The sequence below is a fragment of the Dendroctonus ponderosae genome, unplaced genomic scaffold (assembly GCF_020466585.1).
Source record: "Dendroctonus ponderosae isolate FM_Combo_2020 unplaced genomic scaffold, Dpon_F_20191213v2 Dpon_F_20191213_1, whole genome shotgun sequence".
NCBI classification, from domain to species: Eukaryota; Metazoa; Arthropoda; class Insecta; order Coleoptera; family Curculionidae; genus Dendroctonus; species Dendroctonus ponderosae.
In genome coordinates, this window is record NW_026017110.1 from 10,732,904 (window position 1) to 10,755,725 (window position 22,822).

At 33.6% G+C, this 22,822-nt stretch overlaps 2 protein-coding genes across 4 annotated transcripts; both read right to left on the reverse strand.

Moving 5' to 3' along the window:
* LOC109533555 (lipase 1-like) lies at positions 1-13,092 on the reverse strand (the record flags this gene model as incomplete). 3 transcript variants are annotated; one of them, XM_048670104.1, is given in 10 exon segments in its annotated part: positions 1-85; positions 1,057-1,141; positions 2,022-2,183; positions 3,562-3,808; positions 3,868-4,027; positions 4,084-4,240; positions 10,434-10,539; positions 10,719-10,835; positions 10,900-10,960; positions 12,903-13,090. In XM_048670104.1, coding segments are annotated over 8 exon segments (1,046 nt in total), but the record flags the coding sequence as incomplete, so codon positions are not given.
* Positions 13,093-16,679: 3,587 nt separating this feature from the next.
* LOC109532818 (ras-related protein Rab-39B) lies at positions 16,680-21,180 on the reverse strand. Its single transcript, XM_019897880.2, has 5 exons — positions 20,934-21,180; positions 19,558-19,733; positions 19,369-19,492; positions 19,173-19,319; positions 16,680-17,479 (listed from the first exon to the last, which is right to left on the reverse strand). Exons 1-5 carry the CDS (start codon positions 21,039-21,041, stop codon positions 17,378-17,380), a joined length of 657 nt encoding a protein of 218 aa, XP_019753439.1. The 5' UTR covers positions 21,042-21,180; the 3' UTR covers positions 16,680-17,377.
* Positions 21,181-22,822: the final 1,642 nt, after the last annotated feature.

Genomic DNA, 22,822 nt, shown 5'->3' on the forward strand with positions numbered 1-22,822 from the left:
GGGGTGGTTATTCTCGAAACGTTATAAATCGGAGCTGTAAGCTTTTGTGGATTTTGGTCAGAATGATCGTATTGGGCAAATTGACCTGTAAAAAAATTGTTAAAACATTAATTGAAATTAGTAGTTCCCAAAAAGTGACGCACCAGATTTGTTCGAAAAATTCAAAGTATCATAACTTTTGTATCAATTAATAATTTTATTTTAGTTTTTTTTTTCGTTCATGTTTTATTATTTATTTATTATTTTCGTCTTTGGCTATCATTTTGAACGCAAGGAATGTTGACTCTTAATTTTTAATAACAGTTTTTTTGGTTACCGTTTTACTTCAAAACAAAATACAGAGTGATTCCAAATTGGCGTCATTCTTTTTGACACACTTGGAGAGTTTGAGAAAATTATTGAAATCGAAAATCCAGTTAACAGTTGAAAATCGATTTTCAACTTTGTTATTAAGCATTATTTTAAAAACTTTTGAAAATGTTTGATTCGAAGCTCCGAGCTGACACAGCGAGGACACAAATATGGCACGAACCAATGAAATGAGACCATGGTGATCACAGGGAACATACTATGGGATCAAAGAAGGGGTAACGAAATTAAGGTAGAATGGAAGACAGAGGTTAAATGGACTCGTGCTAGGAGACGCTTTTGAAACGCGCACATATCCAGGATGGAGAACCACAGACTGGCAAAAATCACCCGAAATGGAAAACCAGCATCCGGCAGACCACTAGGACGACCTCCCAAGAGCTGGAAGGACAGCTGGTCGTCGGAATCCCAAGACGGGCAAACGAATGGGTGAAACAAGCCTTAAAGCTTCTGCAAAGAAGAAGACGAGAAGCAAATGTTCACAAAAATTCGGTAGTATTAAAAAAATGTGTTTTGATTTCAACTAAAACGGCAATCGAAAAAAAAAAAAATAAAAATCGGTCTTTTTTCCATTATTTGTTATGAAAAATCAGGAAGCAACATATCTTATCCTTGAGATAAAAACTTAAGAATTAAGCTACAAATTACAAAAAAGTATATCGCTTTTTTGGGGTGTAAAATAAGTACCTGATATTCTGTTTTGAATTATATGCATTACTTGTTTAGTGGAAGCACCAGCAGGGCTCACTGAAAGGTGAAATGGAAAGAGGTCCTGAAAACAAGTACATAATTAGTAAATAACAGTCATTTAAAGTTTGCCACGTTCACTGGCACAATAAATTAAAATGCAGTATAAAACACGTTCAGTCATGTACGTTCAAGGTCAAATGTGACACACAATGAACTAATTAACAGAGGAGCAACATTACAAAAATTTTTGAAACTGAAAAGCTGAAATATTTCAGAAATTAATGATACTAGTAAAAAATGTTTCAAATAAGGAGTTCTTTAAATCTCAGAGGAAGCAGTTTAGCCGTGTCCGAAGAAAACCTCCTACTTCGACCTTGTATGCTAGGCAGGGGCCGACTTGAGAATTTCAGATAGTAACCACACCATTTTGCGGCAGATTTTAGTAGTATCTAAGTGCATTATCAGACCTCAAATGAAAAGGAAATGGAGATACCTACCAGATAATATGAAAGCGGTTGTGCTTTTGCTGAGGAAATTATAATCACAAGGGATGTAAACTTATAAACTATATATTATATTTCCATTTCTTATAATTATTATTACTAGTCACTCTCGTACTGCACACTTGTTACGTGTGTGTTTTCAGCCAAATTACGCGGCATTCGCATCCAACAAAGTCATACTGCTACATTCGACCGAGCGTGAGTGGCAGGCTTTATGAAGTACGTTTTTTTGCAAATATTGGTCTTTTAATTTATCTAATCTGTAACTTTTCCCAAAAAAAACTTATTTTACTAAATCTAAACAGTTTCATCATTTCATTTTCATATTTCACATTTTCAATTTCAGTATTCATATTTCAAAAACGATACTTACTCTACTTGCATTGCATTTTAGCATCTAACCTGTACTGATAGCATATGTATTAATGTATTTAGCATATTTAATTAATTGCTACTTACATAATTCCTTTGATCGGAAAATCCCCCTGCATAAGTCAGTATTTGTTCTAAGCAAATGTAATTGGCTACCTTATGAGGACCAATACACAGATACCTGAATAACTTTGTTTCGATCTGTTGCTCGCCAAATAGTTCAAAATGCCCGTAAAAATATAGAAATCTCTGAAAGTGAAAAATATATTAAGAGTGTAACGAAAACTGACAATGCGTGAGTAGTCTAATAACTATTATTGAAAATGAACCTTCAAAGAGAAGAGAGAGAAGAGTTTAAATGCCGTGTGGACTTTTTGAGGATTAATGGAGAGAAAATGGGGAATGGGGCGCCAGTTTTCAGAAAGCTGGTAAAGATTTGTTATGATCTATGCATTATTTACTTTGAATTGAGTTTAATTTTTCCAAAAGCAACTGAAGTGCTATGCATTATTTTTATTTCTTATTCTTTTAAGTTTATCCACGTGGCATGATGCAGCTTTTGGTTTTAAGTTTGGCATTACTTTACCCCTGGTTGCCTTGTAGATATAAAACTTTTAGTTCTAATTTTTGTTTGTTTCAATTGAGTTCCCGATGTTACATTTTGTAAATGTAAGATTTTTGCTTTTTGCTGACATTAAAAGTGCTGCAAGTCCTTTCGAATTTATTAAAATTATACGTTTTTATTAATAACAATTTTGAAAAGTTTACATTATATATTTAACTAAATTTAATATTCAAAAAATACAAAATTAGTGTAATAACAAATCCGTATTTTTTAAATTGTTCAAATGCAAAACCTTAATTATCTCCATATTAAATAAAATAAACTTGCACCACTTTTTTGGATACCCTGGCGGTGAAACGGTCACCAAAATGAACTTTAGGCCTGACATAACTTTTTACGCCAAGTCTATGGGCTTTTTATGAGTTTTTAAATTTCTGAAAAATGTTGATAACTGCCCGAATTACAGGGTAAAGAGTGGAAGTATATGCAAGTTTGAGAGTTTTTCGCTTGCCAATATTCAGAGCCCGTGTTCTTACCAAACTGTTGGAATTACAAATTGTCCTATAGAGAGTGAATGCGTCGAGAATACACTTTGCAGACAATCTGATTTTCTATTTTGAAAATGAGTTAATCTCTATCCCTATCCCAGAACCCTCACCAAATCAAATATTGCAAAGACATTTCTCCGGTAAATAAGGATATTTTTGACAACATTCGTGAAATAATTGACCCGGAAGAACAATTTTAAAGACGAAGGTTAAAAAGTAAACTGGAAACCGTGTTGAAGAAAGTTCTGAAGATATCGAAGTATAAGTTGTACTTGATCAGTATTTGGAAAAATGGTTTAAATAGGAAAGGATGAACAGAACAGAAAGTGGATATGCAAAATGCTACAATATTATAACGAGACTCTGATCATTGATAACCATTGGAATCGAGTGACATTTTTTAACTTACTTAGTTACTAAATGCGATTTATGCGAAAGTTCCAGTAAAATCAACATTGAGAAAAAATCGCTAATAGCTTGATTTAATACATTATAAGTAATTAATTTGTCTTACCTTTACTATAAAATTGAAAAACGTTAATATTTTTAGAACTATACTTTTCGTAGGATAAAAAGTAGTAACAGGCGCCACTAGATTTGCGAGCAGTATTTTTTCGTTATATTCGGGTTTTAATGAAGATAAAACCATGTAGGATGTGCAGCCTTGAGATATACCGATAAAGGTAACTTTAGAAACTTGACTTTTTTGTATAATATGGTCGATCATTGCAGGAAGGTCGTACATTCCCGTCTCATGAAAACTGTAAAACAAATAACAAAGCTGATAATATTGCAAATCAGAACAGTAATAAAATCATACCTAAAGTTCCAAAATGATTTGTCTTCATTTGGATCTAACATTATGTGGTTTCTTGAGTAGGTGTTTCCCCTATTGTTGCCCAACCACACATCATAACCTTTATCAACTAATTGAAACGCCAACGATTGATTACGGGCCGAGACAAAATCAGCAGAACTAGCTTAAAGTGACCAGACTTTAAAAATAATATAAACGAAAGGTAGTAATCGAGGTTACCCAAAAGCCCATGCAATAGGAGGACAGCGGGTCTTTTTTCGTGACATCCTGTGCGGTTGAGAGAACATTTTATTCGATGCATCGTTAAAATGTAACCATCTTCTGTTGTCACCGTCTGCTCTTCTATTGGGTAGCCATATTTTTGGCAAAATTGATGCTAAAAAACTATATTAAAACACCAACCCAAGCCGTGCTACAAAAGTATTTTGTGTGCAGGAAATCCCATAACGAGCTTGCTCTACCATTATATGGATAATCCGAAAAGGTTCAGATTTGAAATTTTCCGGTTAAACCGAAAGTAGGCAACAATTTGGATGTATTGAATATATACACATGCTTTAAACTTTTTTCTGGAGAGTTCCAGGATATTTAAGGTTTCTTATGATTTCTATAACCAGCTCGACACAAATCGTAATCCGTCTACGGGGTAAAAATTGTCGTGGCTTCAGCCGTAGGACAGATTCCCGGGCTTACGCAAAACGACGCTTCACTTCCTGGATCATGAGGTAACGCCACTTCAAAAGGTTCCAATTCTATAGTGTGGCCCTATAGGCGCGCCAAGAGATTCAAACTTCTGGAGAAACTCAGTTGATAGCGTCCAACCTTGAAGCAACAGCAGTCCACCCCATTGCATTGCAAATAAAATATGCCATAAAAAGTGCGTTATTCCCCTTAAAAAAATGTAATGCCACTTCAATTTGAGACACCCTATATCAATTGGTATAATCTTAAAATAAACTAGACGTTATTATCTACAACTTTTGTATTTAATGTTTTTTTCTAAATTTCAAATTAGATGTAAAAGGGACTGGCCAAAGTTCAATCAATGTATATGTATATGTAAAATAGGCATAAGACTCTGTGAGACATCGTTGAATCCGCTTTTAAAAGAACTATCTAATCGTTATGTACTTTTTTCGGTCCATCTAAAAAACGAAAGTTGATCATGATTTCTAAGAAACGAAATTTTGGAATAGATTTTCAGAGACTCCATCTTGTAGACATCAGAAAGGTGCCATGCCAAAGTATTTTTTTATTTTTAATGGGATTTGAAATAACTTCAAAAAAGAATAAGACCAAAATCCGAAGAATCACTTATCACATTCAACGAAACACTTGTTTTTTTAAAACGCCATGTACATGACCCCAGATTGCGCAACTTTTTCCTAATTTAACCGACTTCGTATCTCTAACGGTTTCGAAGATACTCATGCATTGCACTCTTATGTTGGGTCACTCTGTATATTAGGATGGTCCTTAATTTTGAACTATCGAATTTTTAGGGTCTCACCCCCGAGAACCTTTCCGACTTAATAAAATAATAATCCTTTAAAAAAGTTTGCCCTATAGGACAATTTTTAAAAGTGCCACAAACGCGTACATTTTTAGGTTTTTTAATAAATCATAAACTTCTTTATTATATTTAATGATTTCTTAATTTAATCTATTATAAAATATTTGCTCACTTCAAAATTAAATGCAAATTTAGTACAACAACATAAATAATTATTTTTGAAGCAGCGTATATTTCTTACAATCTGGATAAGTTTGAACATAATCACTCGCAACTTGTAAGTAAAAGAAACTGCTTTTGACTTTCATCCTTTGTTATAATATTATTATACTCTTGTATTAACTTTTTTGTCCTTTTTCTGCGACATCGTTAACAATTAATAAGTTTTTTTTAATATTTAACCCTTTCTGATAATCTTCTCGGAATTCCCAGGTGTCAAGTGGGGGTACTTAAGAAATCAGTTGATATATTAAATCTTTTCAAAAATTAACTAACAAAAATTAATAATTAATTTTTCAATAGTCGGATTTTCGGTCATCGGATGGTGGCAAAATAAAACACTACTTTTTCATGGGCCAACGTTTCGACTTTATTCAAGTCATCCTCAGGGCTCTAAAATGGAAAACAGAGGGGTTTTTAGCCTATAGCCTGGTGGAGTTTCAACACGTAGTGTGTGACATTGTTATACAATACAAATTAAAAAATTTAAAAAAAAATGAACTTAAAACTCAACTTCACAACAGATTAAAAATTAAATCACAACCATCAGACTATCCAGTTAAAATACTAAAAAATTATATTAAAATTAACATTGGTTTAAATAAGTCAATCATGGTCACTCCTGTCTCAAGAGAGTTTAAAATTACATAAAATAAAACGATCAGGCGGTCAAAACTATGAAACACACTCAAAACAATCTCATGTCAACAAGATTGAAATTAAAAGAATAAAAAGCAGTGAACTAAGGACGAAACTTAGTTGGTAAAAAAATTTCAAGTCTAAAAAGGGCGCAAAACAGCGATTGGTGATACAAAGAGCAAAAGTATGTTTCGGAAGAGACGCAATCATGAAGATACGTTCATTATGTAATCCGAAAACTACTGCACAGCTGAACTAAGCTCACGTGCCTTGTTCGTCTGCTTCTATATCTTCAAACTTTTCTACTTCGCTTAGACTACTATCAATAGAAGAATATAGTCCCAAATTTTTTAGAAACAGAACTATATAAAAAATTGCTCTCAAAAAAATGCAAGCAACTTAGTCACCCAAAGTTTCCATTTCCACCTAAAGCCTTTTTTTACGCTCTTCCAATTTAATACATTTTTCATTGAATTTTTGTCTTTATCTGCCAACTTGGGCTCAATCCCAAGCATACATCCAAGTCGTCCTTTTTGCCTTTGTAGAATTAAAAATGTTTTATCTTCTTGATTTTTTAGCATTTACATCGCACCATTGTGACCAATATCAAAAAGGTCGTCTAATGTTTCAAGGAAAGGATCATCAACTTTCCTCTTTTGAGTCCCCGATTTACGTTTAGGTAACTTTTGTAAATCCCTCCATTTCTGATACAATATTTCCAATCTCGTTATGCAGTGTTGTTCATCCCTTGTAGGAATTCCTGCTTTTTGCCAATATATAGCCAACTCCTTAACTGCTAACTTTGCGCTTTCACGTAAGTTTAACCTTACATGACGCAAGTTAAAAAACAGTACACTAAGAACTTGTCGACAAGAGTTCACACAAAACACTCGCGACAACCAACAAAGGCAGACTTGTTTTAAGTAACTACCGTGGCTTTATACGAGTACAACTTTGTATAAATAAAAAAAGGCACTGTAGTGTCAACTAGTTTCACGTGTGGATCAGGTGCCATCAACGTGAAGGTGGAGAGCTCCCCAAAGAATATAAATAATCACATGTAGAAATGTTTTTCGGGCTTTGAAGCCGTGGTCCATGGGAAGTTCTTCCTGATGTTTCGTCCTCAACTGCAGTGGACATTATCAACGGCGATGAGGCAGTGGGCGAAGTGATCTCCCATGCTTTCCAACTAAGACTGGTCCGTATTCTTCTTCTACTGGATCCCCTGTCGTATTTATCATAGATAAAGTATTAGTAGTGATATTTATGCGGCCCGGCAGTGTGAGCTCATGCGTCAGAAGTGGGCGGAGCTTCCCTTGCTTTGGAACACACGCTGTTTGCCGCAAAACGCGTTTTCAATCAGAATTAAGCACCTCTTCTTTCCTATTGAAATTGTTGTCATGTTTAAAGATCTCAATGGCCTCTCTGGTTAGTGTCGGGTAATACCGTTGAGATTGGTGCAAAATGTCCACTTCATCGAAACGCATTTGGTGGCCGTCTAGCAGTGCGTGCTCCGCTACTGCTGATTTTTCTCTTTTTGTCCTAATCTGCAACTTCTTTTATGCTCAGTAATCCTAGTGTTTACCCTACGTTTTGTGGTGCGATATATGCTCTGCCACAACTGCATGGAACTCTGTAGACTCCTGTTGCTGATTAAAGATCCCGATTGTCTTTTGCCGATCTCAAAGCCTGTTGGATTGTTCGAGTTGGTTTAAAAACTGTTTTGACTCTGTGTTTCTCCAGTTTCCTGCAGATCCTGTCCGTGACTCCATGTATGTATGGGAGGCAAGCCCAACCCTTAAGCTCATCATGCGTATCTGTTTTCTCCGGACGACCTCCACTGTTTCTTGGTGGAATTCGTCTATTAAACTCGTTCTTGCTGTATCCATTCCAACCACTGCCTCATCGCCTTTGATAATGTCTACCGCAGTTGTGGACGAAACGTCAGGAAGAAATTCCACTGGACCACGGTTTCAAGGCCCGAAAAACATTTCTAAATGTGATTCAACCGGCCGTGAAAGCCTTCACAATTTGATAATATAAATAATTTTTCAGAATATTTATTTGTTTCTCTCACATTTTTAATAAATTAAATATTAATAGCAAACTCCTTGCTGAGTGCTTGGTTAATGAGCGTACTTATAATAAATAGCATTTTCTCATACATTATGATTTTTGTTCGTAATAGAACATATCTAACTGTGAGACGAAAAAAAATATGATACAAAAATTTACCTATGTGACTAAGGGCCACCCTACTGTATATCTTCAAAGCTGTGCATTTTAGCTACATAGCGCAATTAATATTTTTTTTTTAATTTTTTGACGGAGAACACTACAAATATAAAAAGTGCTAGTCTTCATTTGCAAAAACTTAGTTAAAGAGCCTAAATCAGATTTAAACTTGATTTTTAGATACCTCCATTTTTTATCTCAAAAATGTAAATGAATATTTCAGTGGATACTAAGTATATCTAACCAATTTCTCAGTTTTTCATTTCCAGCTTCCATAGTCAATGAAGCCAAATATCATGAAAAATCTCGCATATCTCAAAAACTACTCAGAAGTTCAGCATAGCTATATCATAAAAGTTGGCAAAAATTAAATAGAGCGGTCCCAAAAAGTCAAATATACCATTTAAAATAACCAAACTGTTGTCTTCCTCCGGTATGAAAACATTTTTGTTGTGTCTTTTGCTTCAAAAATTATGATTACAATTAATTTATCAACTAAACCGTGAATACAAATTGGGCTATATGAAAAATAATAATTTTACAGGCTTATATTCACATTGCTCTGTTTTTTATCTCATTTAGTTAAATTATAGTAAAAATATATTATTCTTATAGTTATTATAGTAAAAATATACTCTTCTCTATGTACCTTTTAGTAGTACTTTCCTTCTCGCAACTTTTCTAAATCAACTTATTTACTAACTAATTGAATTTTTTTCTTATGCGCTTTCTCTTACGCCATAAGTGTGCGAGATAGCCACTACATCTATAGTTTTTGATTACCGTTTAAAGAGAATTCATTCTTTATCAAGAAATAAGAGCATTTTTCTCTTGAAATTCTTTGATGTGAAACACCCACCAAAAAGGTTTTGAGACCATAAATCCGACCCAACCATATAAAACTTACCCAAGAAAATAATGTTTGATTAATTTGATACACTGATGGACAAAATTAGCGCACCAATTATACATTTTCGAATTTTTCTGTTATTTTAGAAAAACTGATGATGGTGGAAAAATACACCGAAACGTATTTTGATTGAGACAATAAATGACTGAAACTCAGGAATGAATTTGATTTGGAATTTATTCCAATGCAAATTTCTACTTGTTTTGTGTCATTTGTAACTTCTCATCATTGTTTTCAGCAAGAGTGGTACTGTTTTCGATTCAATTTTCTTACGTTTGTCCTAACTTGTGTGTGTAACTAAAGTGTATTCGCATTGAAATGTCCCCAGGAAGAAATTTAAGTGAGCTTGATGTGGTCAAAATTGTCACCTTGTTGGAAGAAGGGTATTCGCAACGTGAGGTTGCCCGAAGGTTGGGTGTTCATCACACCACCATTGGTCGATGTCCTCAGTGTTTTAGGAAAACAGGTTGCCATCCTAGACGACCAGGCAAGGCCGACCAAGATCCACAAACCAAGCGGACCATCGTTTTATACGACTGCAAGCTTTAATAAATCAGTTTATTACCGGAAATTAGTTAAGAAATCTAATTAAAATGCCCGAAATATTGCGATTTTTTCCAAACTGGATTGAGTGCAAGACATCCCGCAAAAGATTTGCTCGAGAACACGTGGATTGGGATTTGGATGACTCGAAGAAAGTCTTGTTTACTGATGAAGTTAGAGTGGGAACTGGAAAACGCGGTTCTTCAAGAATAACACAAGATACCCGAAGAATTTATTACAAACCTTTTTGGTTATTCGAGCTAGAGGCGACAATACAAGCTATTGAATCGGTTAAAGACGGAAACTTTATCTGAATTTAAAATATATTTTCCACAAACTAGTGATTCATGTTTTGTTTTAATATTTCTTTCGAAAACATTCTCATATGAGTATAAAATACAATAATTTGAATTTTGATAAAGGTATGTATACTTTCCAATAGTTTTTCTTTGAAACTTATAGATGGTGCGCTAATTTTGTCCATCAGTGTATATCTGTTCACAACGTTACCATGCTCAGTCCCATGTCTCCTTTTGGTACAGGTTCTTTTTCCAATAGGATAGCGATTGAGGTGAACAACACAAACGACGCTATAAATATGCACACCGATCTCATTCTAAAATACCATACATGTTTTTATAAATTGGTTAATTACATAGCTTTTCAGCGCATAATTGATGGTACTTTGTGAACCCAACTTTATATTTGCCTCCAACTATCAAACCTCTTAAAATTATACCTCAATTATAGATATAGAATTAGGGTTGCATCATGATATTATAGAAATGAAATTACCTTCTAGCACAAAGTTTGTAGATTATAATACTAGTGATTATCATGTTCCAAATATCCCAGGTAATGCAAATAGATCTACCTACTTCTTCGGTATTTACGGCACGAAAATGTTCAAACCTTCAAATAGAATACTTTCCTTGAGAAATTAAAAATAGCGTACTATGCATCATAATCCAAGTACCATTTCGTCAACAACTAATTGGGAATTTATCACCAATTGACACAATTAATTGAACATATTGCTGAAAGAAATCGAATAGTGTAAATTATTGTTTCGACGTTAACCGAATACAACCTTGTAAAGTATGAACAAATTTATAAACAGTTGAGATTTTGTTTGAACAACTGAACATGAGTTGTAAAAAGACTGTTAAATACGTAAGCTAACTGACTTTCCAGATTAAAATTTAATACGATTCAAGTAGAATAAAGGCATAAAACATGGCTGAACAATAAAATCTCAATTTAAAGGAAAAGTTCCGTTTTAAAGTGTTTTGAAACCAAATTATTTGCCAATTTAGTCATACTTTCGAGATAAGAGGAGAACTGAAGAACGGCAGTAGTAAGGTGCAGTGGGGTAAATGTGATAAGTCCTTTTGAATAGCCTGTAAAAGTCCACCTTTTAATCCTATAAATTTCCAAAATTCATAAATATGTCTTAAACGTTGCCATCATGAATGCGTAATATTCCATATTCCATATTCCAGTGGATCCGAAGATAGACACAAACATGGGACAGGCTTTTTTTTATCAGAGAAGAACTATCGAACAAAATAATATAATTCCACCCTATAAACGAGAGAATATGCTGCATTAGTATGCGTAGTAAGTGGTATAAGGTATCTCTTATAGCAGTACGCGCTCCTATCGAAGACTCAGATGAAGTAAATAAAGATACCTTCTATGATACTCCCGAATAGGTACTGAATAGAATACCTAAGCAGGATGTGAAAATAATGCGACTTCAATGCCAAAATAGGAAAAGAGGAAAAGGCGCAACCCCGAGTCAAGACGATTTATTGATTTCGCAACATCAATCTACAAAGCAAGAATCAACAAGGTTCCCACGCAAGAACATCCACAGCAGTCATGGATATCTAACGATGAAGTAACAAGAAACCAAATAGATCATGTTCTAGTAGACGCAAGACATAGCAGCAATATTCTGGATGTAAAAAGGTGCAGAGGTACAGATGGAGACTCTGGCCATATTTTAGTAAGAGCAAAACGTGAATACTTACTGATATAGGTATTCTCCTGGAAAGCATATAGCAAGCCTGGAAAAAAGTATAGAAGCGCTTGACTTTCCAAACAGCAGAAACAAATATAAAAGCGCCTAGTTTGGTAGACTATTGAAGCTATAAAAAACTGAAAAGTAATAAAGTTCCTGGACTGGATCGAATACTGGCAGAATGCCTAAGATATGGTGGAGACACACGTCATAGAACTATACATCATTTGTTGACACGTATTTGGAATGAAGAAATAATCCCATCGAAATGGAAGGAGAGGGTGATCATACCAATACATAAAAAAGGCGATAAGATGATATGTACAAACTACCGTGGCTCCACTCTCCTGAATTGCGCCTATGTGTCCTGTCAAGCCTGTTCGGCTCTACTCAGTCGAATCACACCATACGCGAATAAAATTGTTGGTGAATACCAATGTATATTTAAAAGAAATATTTTAGGCCAACAAACTAAATTAAATGGTTTTGGTTTTGTACTAGAATACTATAAAGATGCATGCATCAGCCCGTGCATAGGTACATAAAGGAACAAGTCATTCGGTCATAATTTATGGCTGACCCAGCACATTCGCACCCAAATTACTATGAACAAGTGGCGTGAATATCCTTCAATGAAACAATGAGCTACAGCCCGGTTGGAGATACAAACCAATATCTATCAAGGGCCCAAATTAACATGTGACAAAATCAGATACTTGGAACAGTCACACAACATAGAACATGTGACTCAAACATACTGGTTTGTGTCATTTCTAGTGCGGAATGCAAATGCGAATATTATAGGTGTTTCATTGCACAGATGGAATCACATTTACTCGGATAAATTATGTTTAAAAATCACACCAAGATCCCATCAACATCAAGACATTTGCCCCATTTTGGTAATTACCCCACTGCACCTTAAATCATTCCGTGATATTTCATCCGCTAACCTTGCAAACAGCTTAGTTCTAGAAGCAAATTCTATAGGCACTAGCATATAAATTAAACCACTTTCTGGATATTCTTCAACAATCAAGAAAAGCCTGAAACCACAACTTCCATTCACGATAAATAAACAATCTAAATATCTTGAAATGAACTATACAGATTTATTTTTTTATAGGTAGCAGTGTATTATTAATATCTGATATCAGTGATTGAATGTATAATATTCTATTGTTTTCAGTTTATTACCCCGAGCGCTTTAATTAATTTCTCTCAAAAACTGCCTTTAAAAATAATGGGTAAGTGGATTTTCAAAGTTATGGTTAACTACTAAATAGGAACTAGGTGCTAACTACGGATATAAACGACCAATGTCTTCTCAAAAGTTTATTTTTATTTATACAAAAAGAATCTTCTTACAATAGATTCTTTTCAAATGTAATAAATATACAGGAATACACTATTATTAATACAATTCTCTTAACAATATTTTATGAAAACATTCCAAAGACTAGATTAATAGAGAGTCATTATTGAATTCCAGCTTGAGCCTAAGTGACTCGTAGGATACCCTCTAGGTTATAGTTCTTGAATATCTTTTGATGAATAATAGTTCGTTCTTATTCCGCGATAAGAGCACTGTTTATCAATATTGCATTGTTAATACAGAGTTTTTTCCTAAACGTTGAATTTAATCAAACTAAATCAATACATTTTTATAAAACTGCGATTTTTAATGTAATGGTTGAAAAATTACAATATTCCCATTGCGCGGGTCTATTTCAAATAATAGCTAAACAATAAAAAATAAAACTAAATAACAAAAATCTATTGAATAACGATTGTAGATTGCATTAATCTAAAGTTATAAATTAAAAATTTCATATTTTTTGATACTGCAAATACCATTGTCCTTTTTCGTATGTTCCTTAAAACTGAAATAGATACTGTTTCGTACAACTTATACGATTATAGTCATATTCATTTTAAGGGGTTACTAGGGCTTAGTTGGAGAGTTACAGGAAAAAGGATTTAAAAAGAGTTTATTTCTCGAACTTATTAGACCTTAAAGAAGCACTTTCAGCTTCGCTATTACGCGATTTTTTAAAGTACCCCAGTGGTCATTTGTCAGGCTAATCAATCAATCAGTCATCAAACCTAATAAAACACTGTAAAGTGAGGGTAGTTAGGGATGAAAATGACTAATATTTATCTAATGAGCCTTACGCATTGAAACAATTCGTTTATCAGATTACTGTATTCCCCCAAATACCCCCAGCCAACACCTCAAGAAAAATGACGCTACTTTTGAGGGACTCATGACTAATGACTCAGACTAATGTGTCCTGGACGCTGGCGGGTAATTTGATAAAACTGAATATCCTTAAAATGATAAACATTTTCATTATATGTAAAAGGTCTGTATATTTTATTTACAAATGTTGTCCAGAACATAAAAAGGTAGTTGACTTAATAATTGAGTTGGGTTTTTGTTATAATAATCGCGTCAAAAGAACTACTATTGCAGTCATGTGCATGTCCTCAAATGTACGTACAAAGCAGTACGAAATACGTCTAAAATCGAAAAAAAGATAAAATTTCACATTAAAATCGAAACTATTGTTATTTTTTTAAAAGTACTTTTATTGTAAATGTAAACAATTTATAGCAAATTTAAAAACCTTTCAATAACGAATTTGTGCGGTTTGTAGAAAAGTCCAAAGTTGACAGTAGAAACCGTGAGAAGGTGATCCGTGAGTTAAGCTGGATGTAATTGTAATTTCAAAAAAATTGCAAAAGTGATCAACACAAAAGTTGTTTAATTTTACTAAAATTCTTTAAATCTGAATTTAGAATAAAAACTAAAACACGTCAAAGACTATATCAAAATTTGACATAGTATTTTTTAAATGAAACATCCCATATATTTGTAGACAGGTCGATTGAATTTTTTCCCTGATTTCAGAAATATATAGATTTCTATTAGCCGTATTTTTCCGTATTATGTTTTGAAAATTTTAAATAGCAACAAATTAGTAGCCTGAAATGAAACAAAAAACTATAGAAAGAGAACATAACGGAATTAATTGCTACTACAATTTTCAAAGCAAATAAATAAATAAAATCAAAACCATTAATATCACTGATTTTGTATATGACCTCCGTTTAACGCTTTTAACGCTATTAATGGTCTATAATCTACTTCAATTTTATCTATAACGTTTTGAATATATTGGTAATGATTAATATTGATATCGTTAATTGCACACTATTTTAAGGCGTTAATTGCACACTATTTTATTGCGTCTCCTACACAATATTCTATAAATAACCCCAGAGAAAAGAATCAAGTGGCGTTAGGTTGGGACTATTTAGAGGCCATTGGATACGACCCGCTTCTCCAATCCAGATATCAACATTCTCATTCAAAAAAGTGCTGCCGGGCGAACGTTATGGGGTGGAGGGAGCGCCTTGTCGAATTTCAAGGCTACTTTGATTTGTTGCTATTTATAATTTTTAAAACGTAATATAGGAAAAACGGATAATAGAAGTATAGGCAAAATATATATTTATAAAATCAGGAAAAAAATCCTGTGCTTCATAAAGACTTTAGGTCAAATTTTGACATTTCGGTGTTGTATTGTTATATTTTTATTTTAAATTCAGACTTGAAAAACTTGAGTAAAATTAATCAACTTTTGTGTTGGTCACTTATCATAATTTTTTTGAAGTAAACGATCAAGGGGATGTCAACTTATGAGGAATCACTCTGTACGTATAATAAATGTCATCATACTATCTTATGTGACCGCATCCGTTCTGAGAATTTTAGCAAATATACGTTATAACTGTTCTGTAACCATAAACATGAAGATTCAATTTCAAATAGCAAGTGTGGGTAAAGCTCCTTGTTGGAAATAACAAAAAAAAATCTAAAATGAAAGAAGCCCTAAGAGCAAAAATGCTTCCTATCATTATTTATATAAGTTAAAAGTGCAACAAATAACTTAGCTTACAAAATATTATCAAATTCAGCGTTTCATAGTGAAAACCAGAATTTCAGTTATAACTTCTTGTATTTTTGTTGACTGATATCGGGCTAAGCTGAGTGTAAGTTATCAAACCTCATACATCTAAAATGCACTATCGTAATGATATTTAAGGACATCGCACATTATTGTGTTTAGTCGTTGTTTGAAAAATATCGTACGCAACGAAAAGCTGTGACAAATTTTGCAATCGGTGGAAGCCTCGTACGTCAACCCTCATAGGCGTTGGTTTAGATGTACTTAACGTGCTCATTATAGGTATATACAGGATGATCCAGTCATATCGTATTGAGCAAATTATTGCCAAACTGCAATCTACTATTTGATATTATCAATTAAATAAAATGCGGTAACATTGTATTGCAATTAGGGTAGGATTAACCCTCAATTTCAGCAGCTAAACCGGATCACCCTGTAATCTCTTTAGTATTCTAGACAACAGAAATGAGACGAAAGATAAAAATTTCACAAATAGACATCCGAGTTAGACACTGGCAAAACATATCTTGTATTTCGTTGATCAGAGACGGCTAGTTAACTTGTTCGCAGGCAGTACGTAGCTATTCGCGCTCGTTAGTTAACTTTTTCTATTTTTCCTGAGTTTCAGTCAATTTCCATTGTTGTCACTGAACACAATTTTATTGCACACAATTCAATATGTTATAAAACTTAGAAAAATGAGATAAGTTTCGTTTGATGATAGATCAAGAGATAAAAATGGGAAGCGGGTCATAAAATTGTGATTCAATTTATTTTGGGATGATTATTAACAGTCAGGAGGAATTCATAAAATATTTCTTTTTATACAACAATGTTGAAGTGTCAGTGAAGTTTCAACAGACATATTCCTATATCTCAAAAAATTCTATAGACAAAAAAATAAGTTGTTTATTTTCTAATGTCTTATCGTTTCAGATCGCCACTACTGTGTCATATTAGATCCAGTATGAAATTATTGACGTCACGTTAAATTCTACTAGACAAACTACAATTTGGAACAGAGAAACGAACGTTCAGCAATAACCTAAATATGTATATCAAATAGATAAAACTGTCGGACTACAATAAGGTTTTCCAAATTCAATAAAACATGTTTCCAGCGCCAAATAATCCAAGTGAATCGAATACAATATTTATCTTGACAAACTATGTCTTATCCATAGTCACAGTATGTATATTTTATTATGGGACGATCACACTTCCACTATCCAGATAGCCTGTTAGTTAAGACATATTACGGTAACTATTGTGGATATCGTTTATCTTGTAAAACGAAAAATATTGAATTCGATATACAAGGCATACATTATACCAAAAAAGGCAACTATTAAATCCGATTTGAACTAATTGCATTTCGATTGTACTACTTTGATCCTAAAGTATGTGGTATAAAAGTGAACAACCTACCGTGAAACATATATACACTATACCTAACAACAAGTAGCTTTGGCAGGCTCGGCTTCGGCTAAGTGGTAATCCAGACAGTTAGGTCTAGAAAATCCAGCCTTAATTCCATCCCAACCGTCCTCAATCTAGAAAAAAATTAGCACAATTAGCTAGATACTGCGGTTTATTAACGGAACCAAAATTCTTAGATATATAGGGTGGTGGCTCAATTTAAAGGAACCAAGCATCATAAATTTGAGCAAATACGAGCTTTTTATACAAATGTTGTGTAATTACTAGCCTGAAGATGTCAACTTTGTGATAGGTGGGGGAGAACTTCCATTTCTTAAATGAATTCGTTATTTTTTGGACTATTTCCAAAAAGGAAAAAACACCCGAAGACAGTAATAGAGAAGAAAATGACGAACGACGATTCAATCTGAAAAGCCTCGAAAACAAAAGCGCAAAAATGTTATAAAAAAAGAGATTAGACGAAAAATTTTGAAAAACCTACATCACTAATATTAACAGCTACTACAAGATATCAAGCAAAGCTACAAAAAGAGCAATCAGAACAATGGTAGGAGAGATAACACAAAAATATAAAAAATCCTAAAGGATACGAATATTCCATGCATTTAAAACGCATAACGTACGATACTTGTATATTGCCAGTAGCCACTTATGGTCTGGAAACTACGGCAATAACAACAATGGTGGCAGAACAACTAAGAGTGACTATACGAACCATGGAGAGGATTGTGCTGAGTGTAAGATTGAGAGATAAAATTTCAAATACCGAAATACGTCAAGGAACTAAAATAACTAACATCAGGAAGAGAATGACGAGGCTAAGATGGCAGTGGCTCGCACACGTAGCGACAATAAATATGGGGAAGTGATTATACATGGTAACATTTGGGAGACCTCGAGAAGCGAAAAGAAGCATCAGAAGAGATGGATAGCTACTATAGCTGAAATAAAGTGGATGAGAACAGCCAGAATAGGGATAGGGAAACATGGAAAAGACTTGAAGAAACCTATATCCAACACTGGATGAACAAAGGCTGAATAAGAAGAATGGAATTTTTGATAATTAAGAAGCAACAGGTATTTACGTAATGTTAATGAGGCAGATTACCTTGAAAAACATTGTTGCCATTCTGCTGATCTAGTGTTTTGCAAATAGCTCAGTTTAAAACACATAATTATTTTTACTATTTTTCCTGTACTTCCAAAACACCCCCACAGAAATTATGCCAATTTTGAATCACTCTGTATAGTTCCAAAAAACAAACCAAATTAATCATTGTGAGGATCACAGAATAACACATTTGATGAGCCACGGAGCAAATATTTTTATGCGAATAGTATTCAACAAGTGCGATTAATTAAAGGAAAATAGTTTTTTTTTATTTTGAATTGAGCTTAGCAATCCATGCGACCCAAACTGTGATCATCAATAAAATTCCATAGGAAAATAGATCCTCAAGCATAGTAATAAATAAAAATAAATAAAACACACTAAAAATGTGGATATTATGCTGAATGCTCCAAATTATTTGGATTTTTAGAATGAAAAACGTGGGTCGGTACTGAAATAATAAAAAACGACCGAATTCGGTCATCATATGTGCCGTAAAGATTATATAGAACTGCAGCTCACAAAGGGTCTATTTTTTATTATTTAAATTTAAAACGTTCCAGCTTCAAAATAACTAAATATTGCGGAAATTCCAACGTTCCTTATGAGTATTATGAAATAAAATAGCGTTTCCCAACCTCACAGTGTTTCAAAAATCCCGATTCCGTCAATATGTAACTGAAACAAACGCTTACCTTATACTCCCCCGATTGTATTCTGTTGTAAACCTCCTGAGTGACTGATCTGAAGGCTTCTTCTACATTCAAACCATTTTTGGCCGATGTTTCCACATAGAACAGCCCGTGACTATCTGCAAACGTTTTGGCTTCTTCTCTTGACACCTATGAATAACTAGTTAGCAAAACGCGTGCATTGTTTTCGATTAATTACCTCACGCTGCCCGCCGTTATTCACTAGATCTGCCTTGCATCCGACCAAAGCAAAAACAGGTCGATGAGGCTCGATGTGACGCCTGGCTTCAGTCATCCATTGAGGAACATGTTCAAAGCTAGACCTAATAAAACATTATTCAATGAATAAAAATAAAAAACTGTAACAAAAGTGTTAAAGTTAACCTACATGTTGCAGATATCATAAACCAATAAAGCCCCGACCGAATTTCGATAGTACGATTTGGTAATTGAGCGAAATCTTTCCTGGCCAGCAGTGTCCCATAGTTGCAATTTAATGCGAGTTCCATCTTTGACTTCTATTAACCTTGCAAAAAAATCAACTCCAACTGTAGGATCTGATACCTGTAACCAAATTGAACAAGTAGTGAAAACAGGAACGTAAACAATCAAAAAGCATTTAATAAATATCGTAAGAAAGAAAACGTAAAGAAAATTATACAAAAGTTCAAATACGATTACTGCGAAAACAAAATATAATTGCAACACAAATTGATAAATAGATTAATTATTTAATGAAAAATTAGAGTTTAAAGTCTAACCAACCCAAACTAGCACAACTAATAACCAGGCACTGAGAACAACATCGGAAATTAGGATCTAAGATGATAACAAAACATTTCCATACTGTGAGTTACTGATTTCTCTTAAGAAAGACGCCTCTGGAAGACTTGCTTCAGAAACGTATGTTAGAAAATGTAAAATTAAACTGTCGGCTGAAATTTTACTCTTATCTTACGTTATTAAGATCAGCAAATTCTACACATTCTAATTAGTTAGATTGCATCTGGAAGAGGTGGCATTAAAACGTTAATTTCGTTTATAAGCGGATGGGATTTTTTCCAGGTTTGTACAATCAACTTAATGGCTACATTTTGTGTTCGAATAGACCTCTAAGCACCAGCAGATTGGTTTCAGAAGTGATTTAAGCACCTTTTTTACGCGCTTATACGCTTCGGCATAGGTACATAATTCATAACTTTGAATGCGGTGTTAAGTGTAGTAATGCGATTTACAGATTCAGCGTAAAAACTTCTGATACTAACTTAATAGTTCACAACCACTCCTGTATTACCGGAGGAACAAGACTTCGTATGTGCATGCAAACCCGTGTATGCATTTTGCTCGATTCCATAAATGCCCCATCCTACTCACTTTATTATTACATAAACAAAAAACAATCTAAAACGGAAAACTGTTCTGTTCCAATCATCAATTTTTTATTTGTTTTTTGTTTACTTGCGATTACAAAACGGCGACAACTAAGCAACCTTTTAGTAATCTTTAGAAGCAGAAAAACAAACCTATCATGCTATTAAAATGCTGCTTTGAAGTTTCGAAAGTTCTTAAATATCTGTTAATGGGCATAGATAAAGCCTAAGTGCGTATTACAAACTTATGTATCATCTTAGTCGTCGGAATCAAATGTATGCCATCCTGCAGTATTATGATACTTTAGTCAATTTGGCATATTCATAGACAGAAACAAGCAAAAAGATATTGAACAAAAACACAATATAGATTAGTCGTTTCATCAATATTTACCTCTGCAAATTTTCCATCAGTAAAGTATTTTAACAAAGAGCTTTTTCCCACAGTACTGTCGCCTATCAATATTAAACGAAACTGGTAGTCAAATATTGGTTCTACCATTTTAGATCATTACCCAAAATTATTACAGAATTATCGTTGTATGTTCGAATAGTTAAACATTCATAATCTAAGACAAAAGGTTTATTGGTTTATTATTCAATTCACCTCGTTATCCTTGTCAAAGAATTGACATTGCAATGACATCCGGCGATCGCTATTTATATGGGGGTCGTTCGAAAGGTGCCCAGATTCAGAGGTGTTCTGTTGTTCTCATGAACTTTATGTCTGTCCGATTTCCGTTCTCTTTAATTTTCTATTAAAGTACAATTAAAACAACGACGTTCAGTAAACAAATTGCGGATCTTCCAATAGAATCAGGCTAGAAAATACTTTTTTTTAAAAACATAGTTACGGTCTGCGATTAATGTCTATATTTACGGCCAACGTTGTACAGTGTTGCCAGACTGCACAAAACGTATAAGTAAATGAATAGTATACAGGGGCCTCCAAAAGATAGGCCGCAAACAAGTATTTGTGACGTCACAGAGGAGGTTGATTCTCATTTACCCAATGTTTATTTCATTGATTGTTTTATTGAAACTGCTTGCAAAATGGTTTATTTTTAACAAAAAAATACATACAGTTACACTAGATCAAAAAGTTACTGTTGGTATAAAGTATAATATTAGCAACGACAAATCGTTAGCACTTATAACTTCTATTATACTATTTAAAGAGTACTATTTATCGCAACATAGATAATGCCCTACAATAGGTAGGGTAATATAGTTGAAATAATGTATCTAAAGTTTATAATTTTTACTCGCAGTAAGTTAAATTGCTTATAAACTTGTGTATTAGTCCATCATCATAGGTTTTTTTTAACGTGTTTTACTTAATGCCTTACTGAATTTAGTTATGCTAAAATAAACTAAATAATCTGGCAGAAATTTACTTTTTAAACTTCATCAATTTTATATGTTTTATATGTGTAGAAGTTTTTGATAAAACTTCCTCTATTGATATGCATATCTCATACATGATATGCAGCTCTTAGAATTGTCTGGCAAAACCGAGTACTTTCTCAATATTATTAATTGAAATAAGGCTCGATGCTTGGCTTTTAGCTAAAAATCCACGTTCATAGTTTTTACTAATTAATGTATTGAAAATATCATAAGCTTGAATTATTGATTCAAATAAAAATTCGGACGGATGTTTTAAAGCACCCCCAATTAGATTTTTTAAATATTGTGCAATATCCTTATTATTATATCCGATTGCTTCAGTAAATTCACTGAGAAATTGCATTTCGCTTGATAATATCAATGTTTTACAATATTCACATTTATTAGTATATTTAGGCAATGAATGAGCACCATAACCAGCAATATAAAATAAAAGGGATATTTCGGAAGTTTAAGAGAATTTTTTTTTTAAGAAATTTAGGAAAAAACTGGAAAATTAGGCGTTAAATCGAAAATTTATAAGTCTGTCACTTTGGAGCTGAAGCGCTAAAATTTCTAGCGAAAGTAGGGATTAATCCCCACTCCCTACTTACAATATAAAGAACATTATAATTATAATGTTTTTTATATGTGCCAACGCTTTGGCAAAAATAAAATGAGTTGATTCCATCCACCACCAATCCAAGATTCCAAGAATATCGCGGTACCGTTTTGATCATGTGCTTACGGAACATGTACGCTGGGAATGGTCGGTATTTAACGTAATTGCTAAAATAAGTGTTCCAAACGTGTAACCTCTAACCGCCGTTCACTTTGCCAATTTAACCGGTTGCTTTTAGAACCGTCTCATAAAACCGAAAAAGTGGTTCGCAC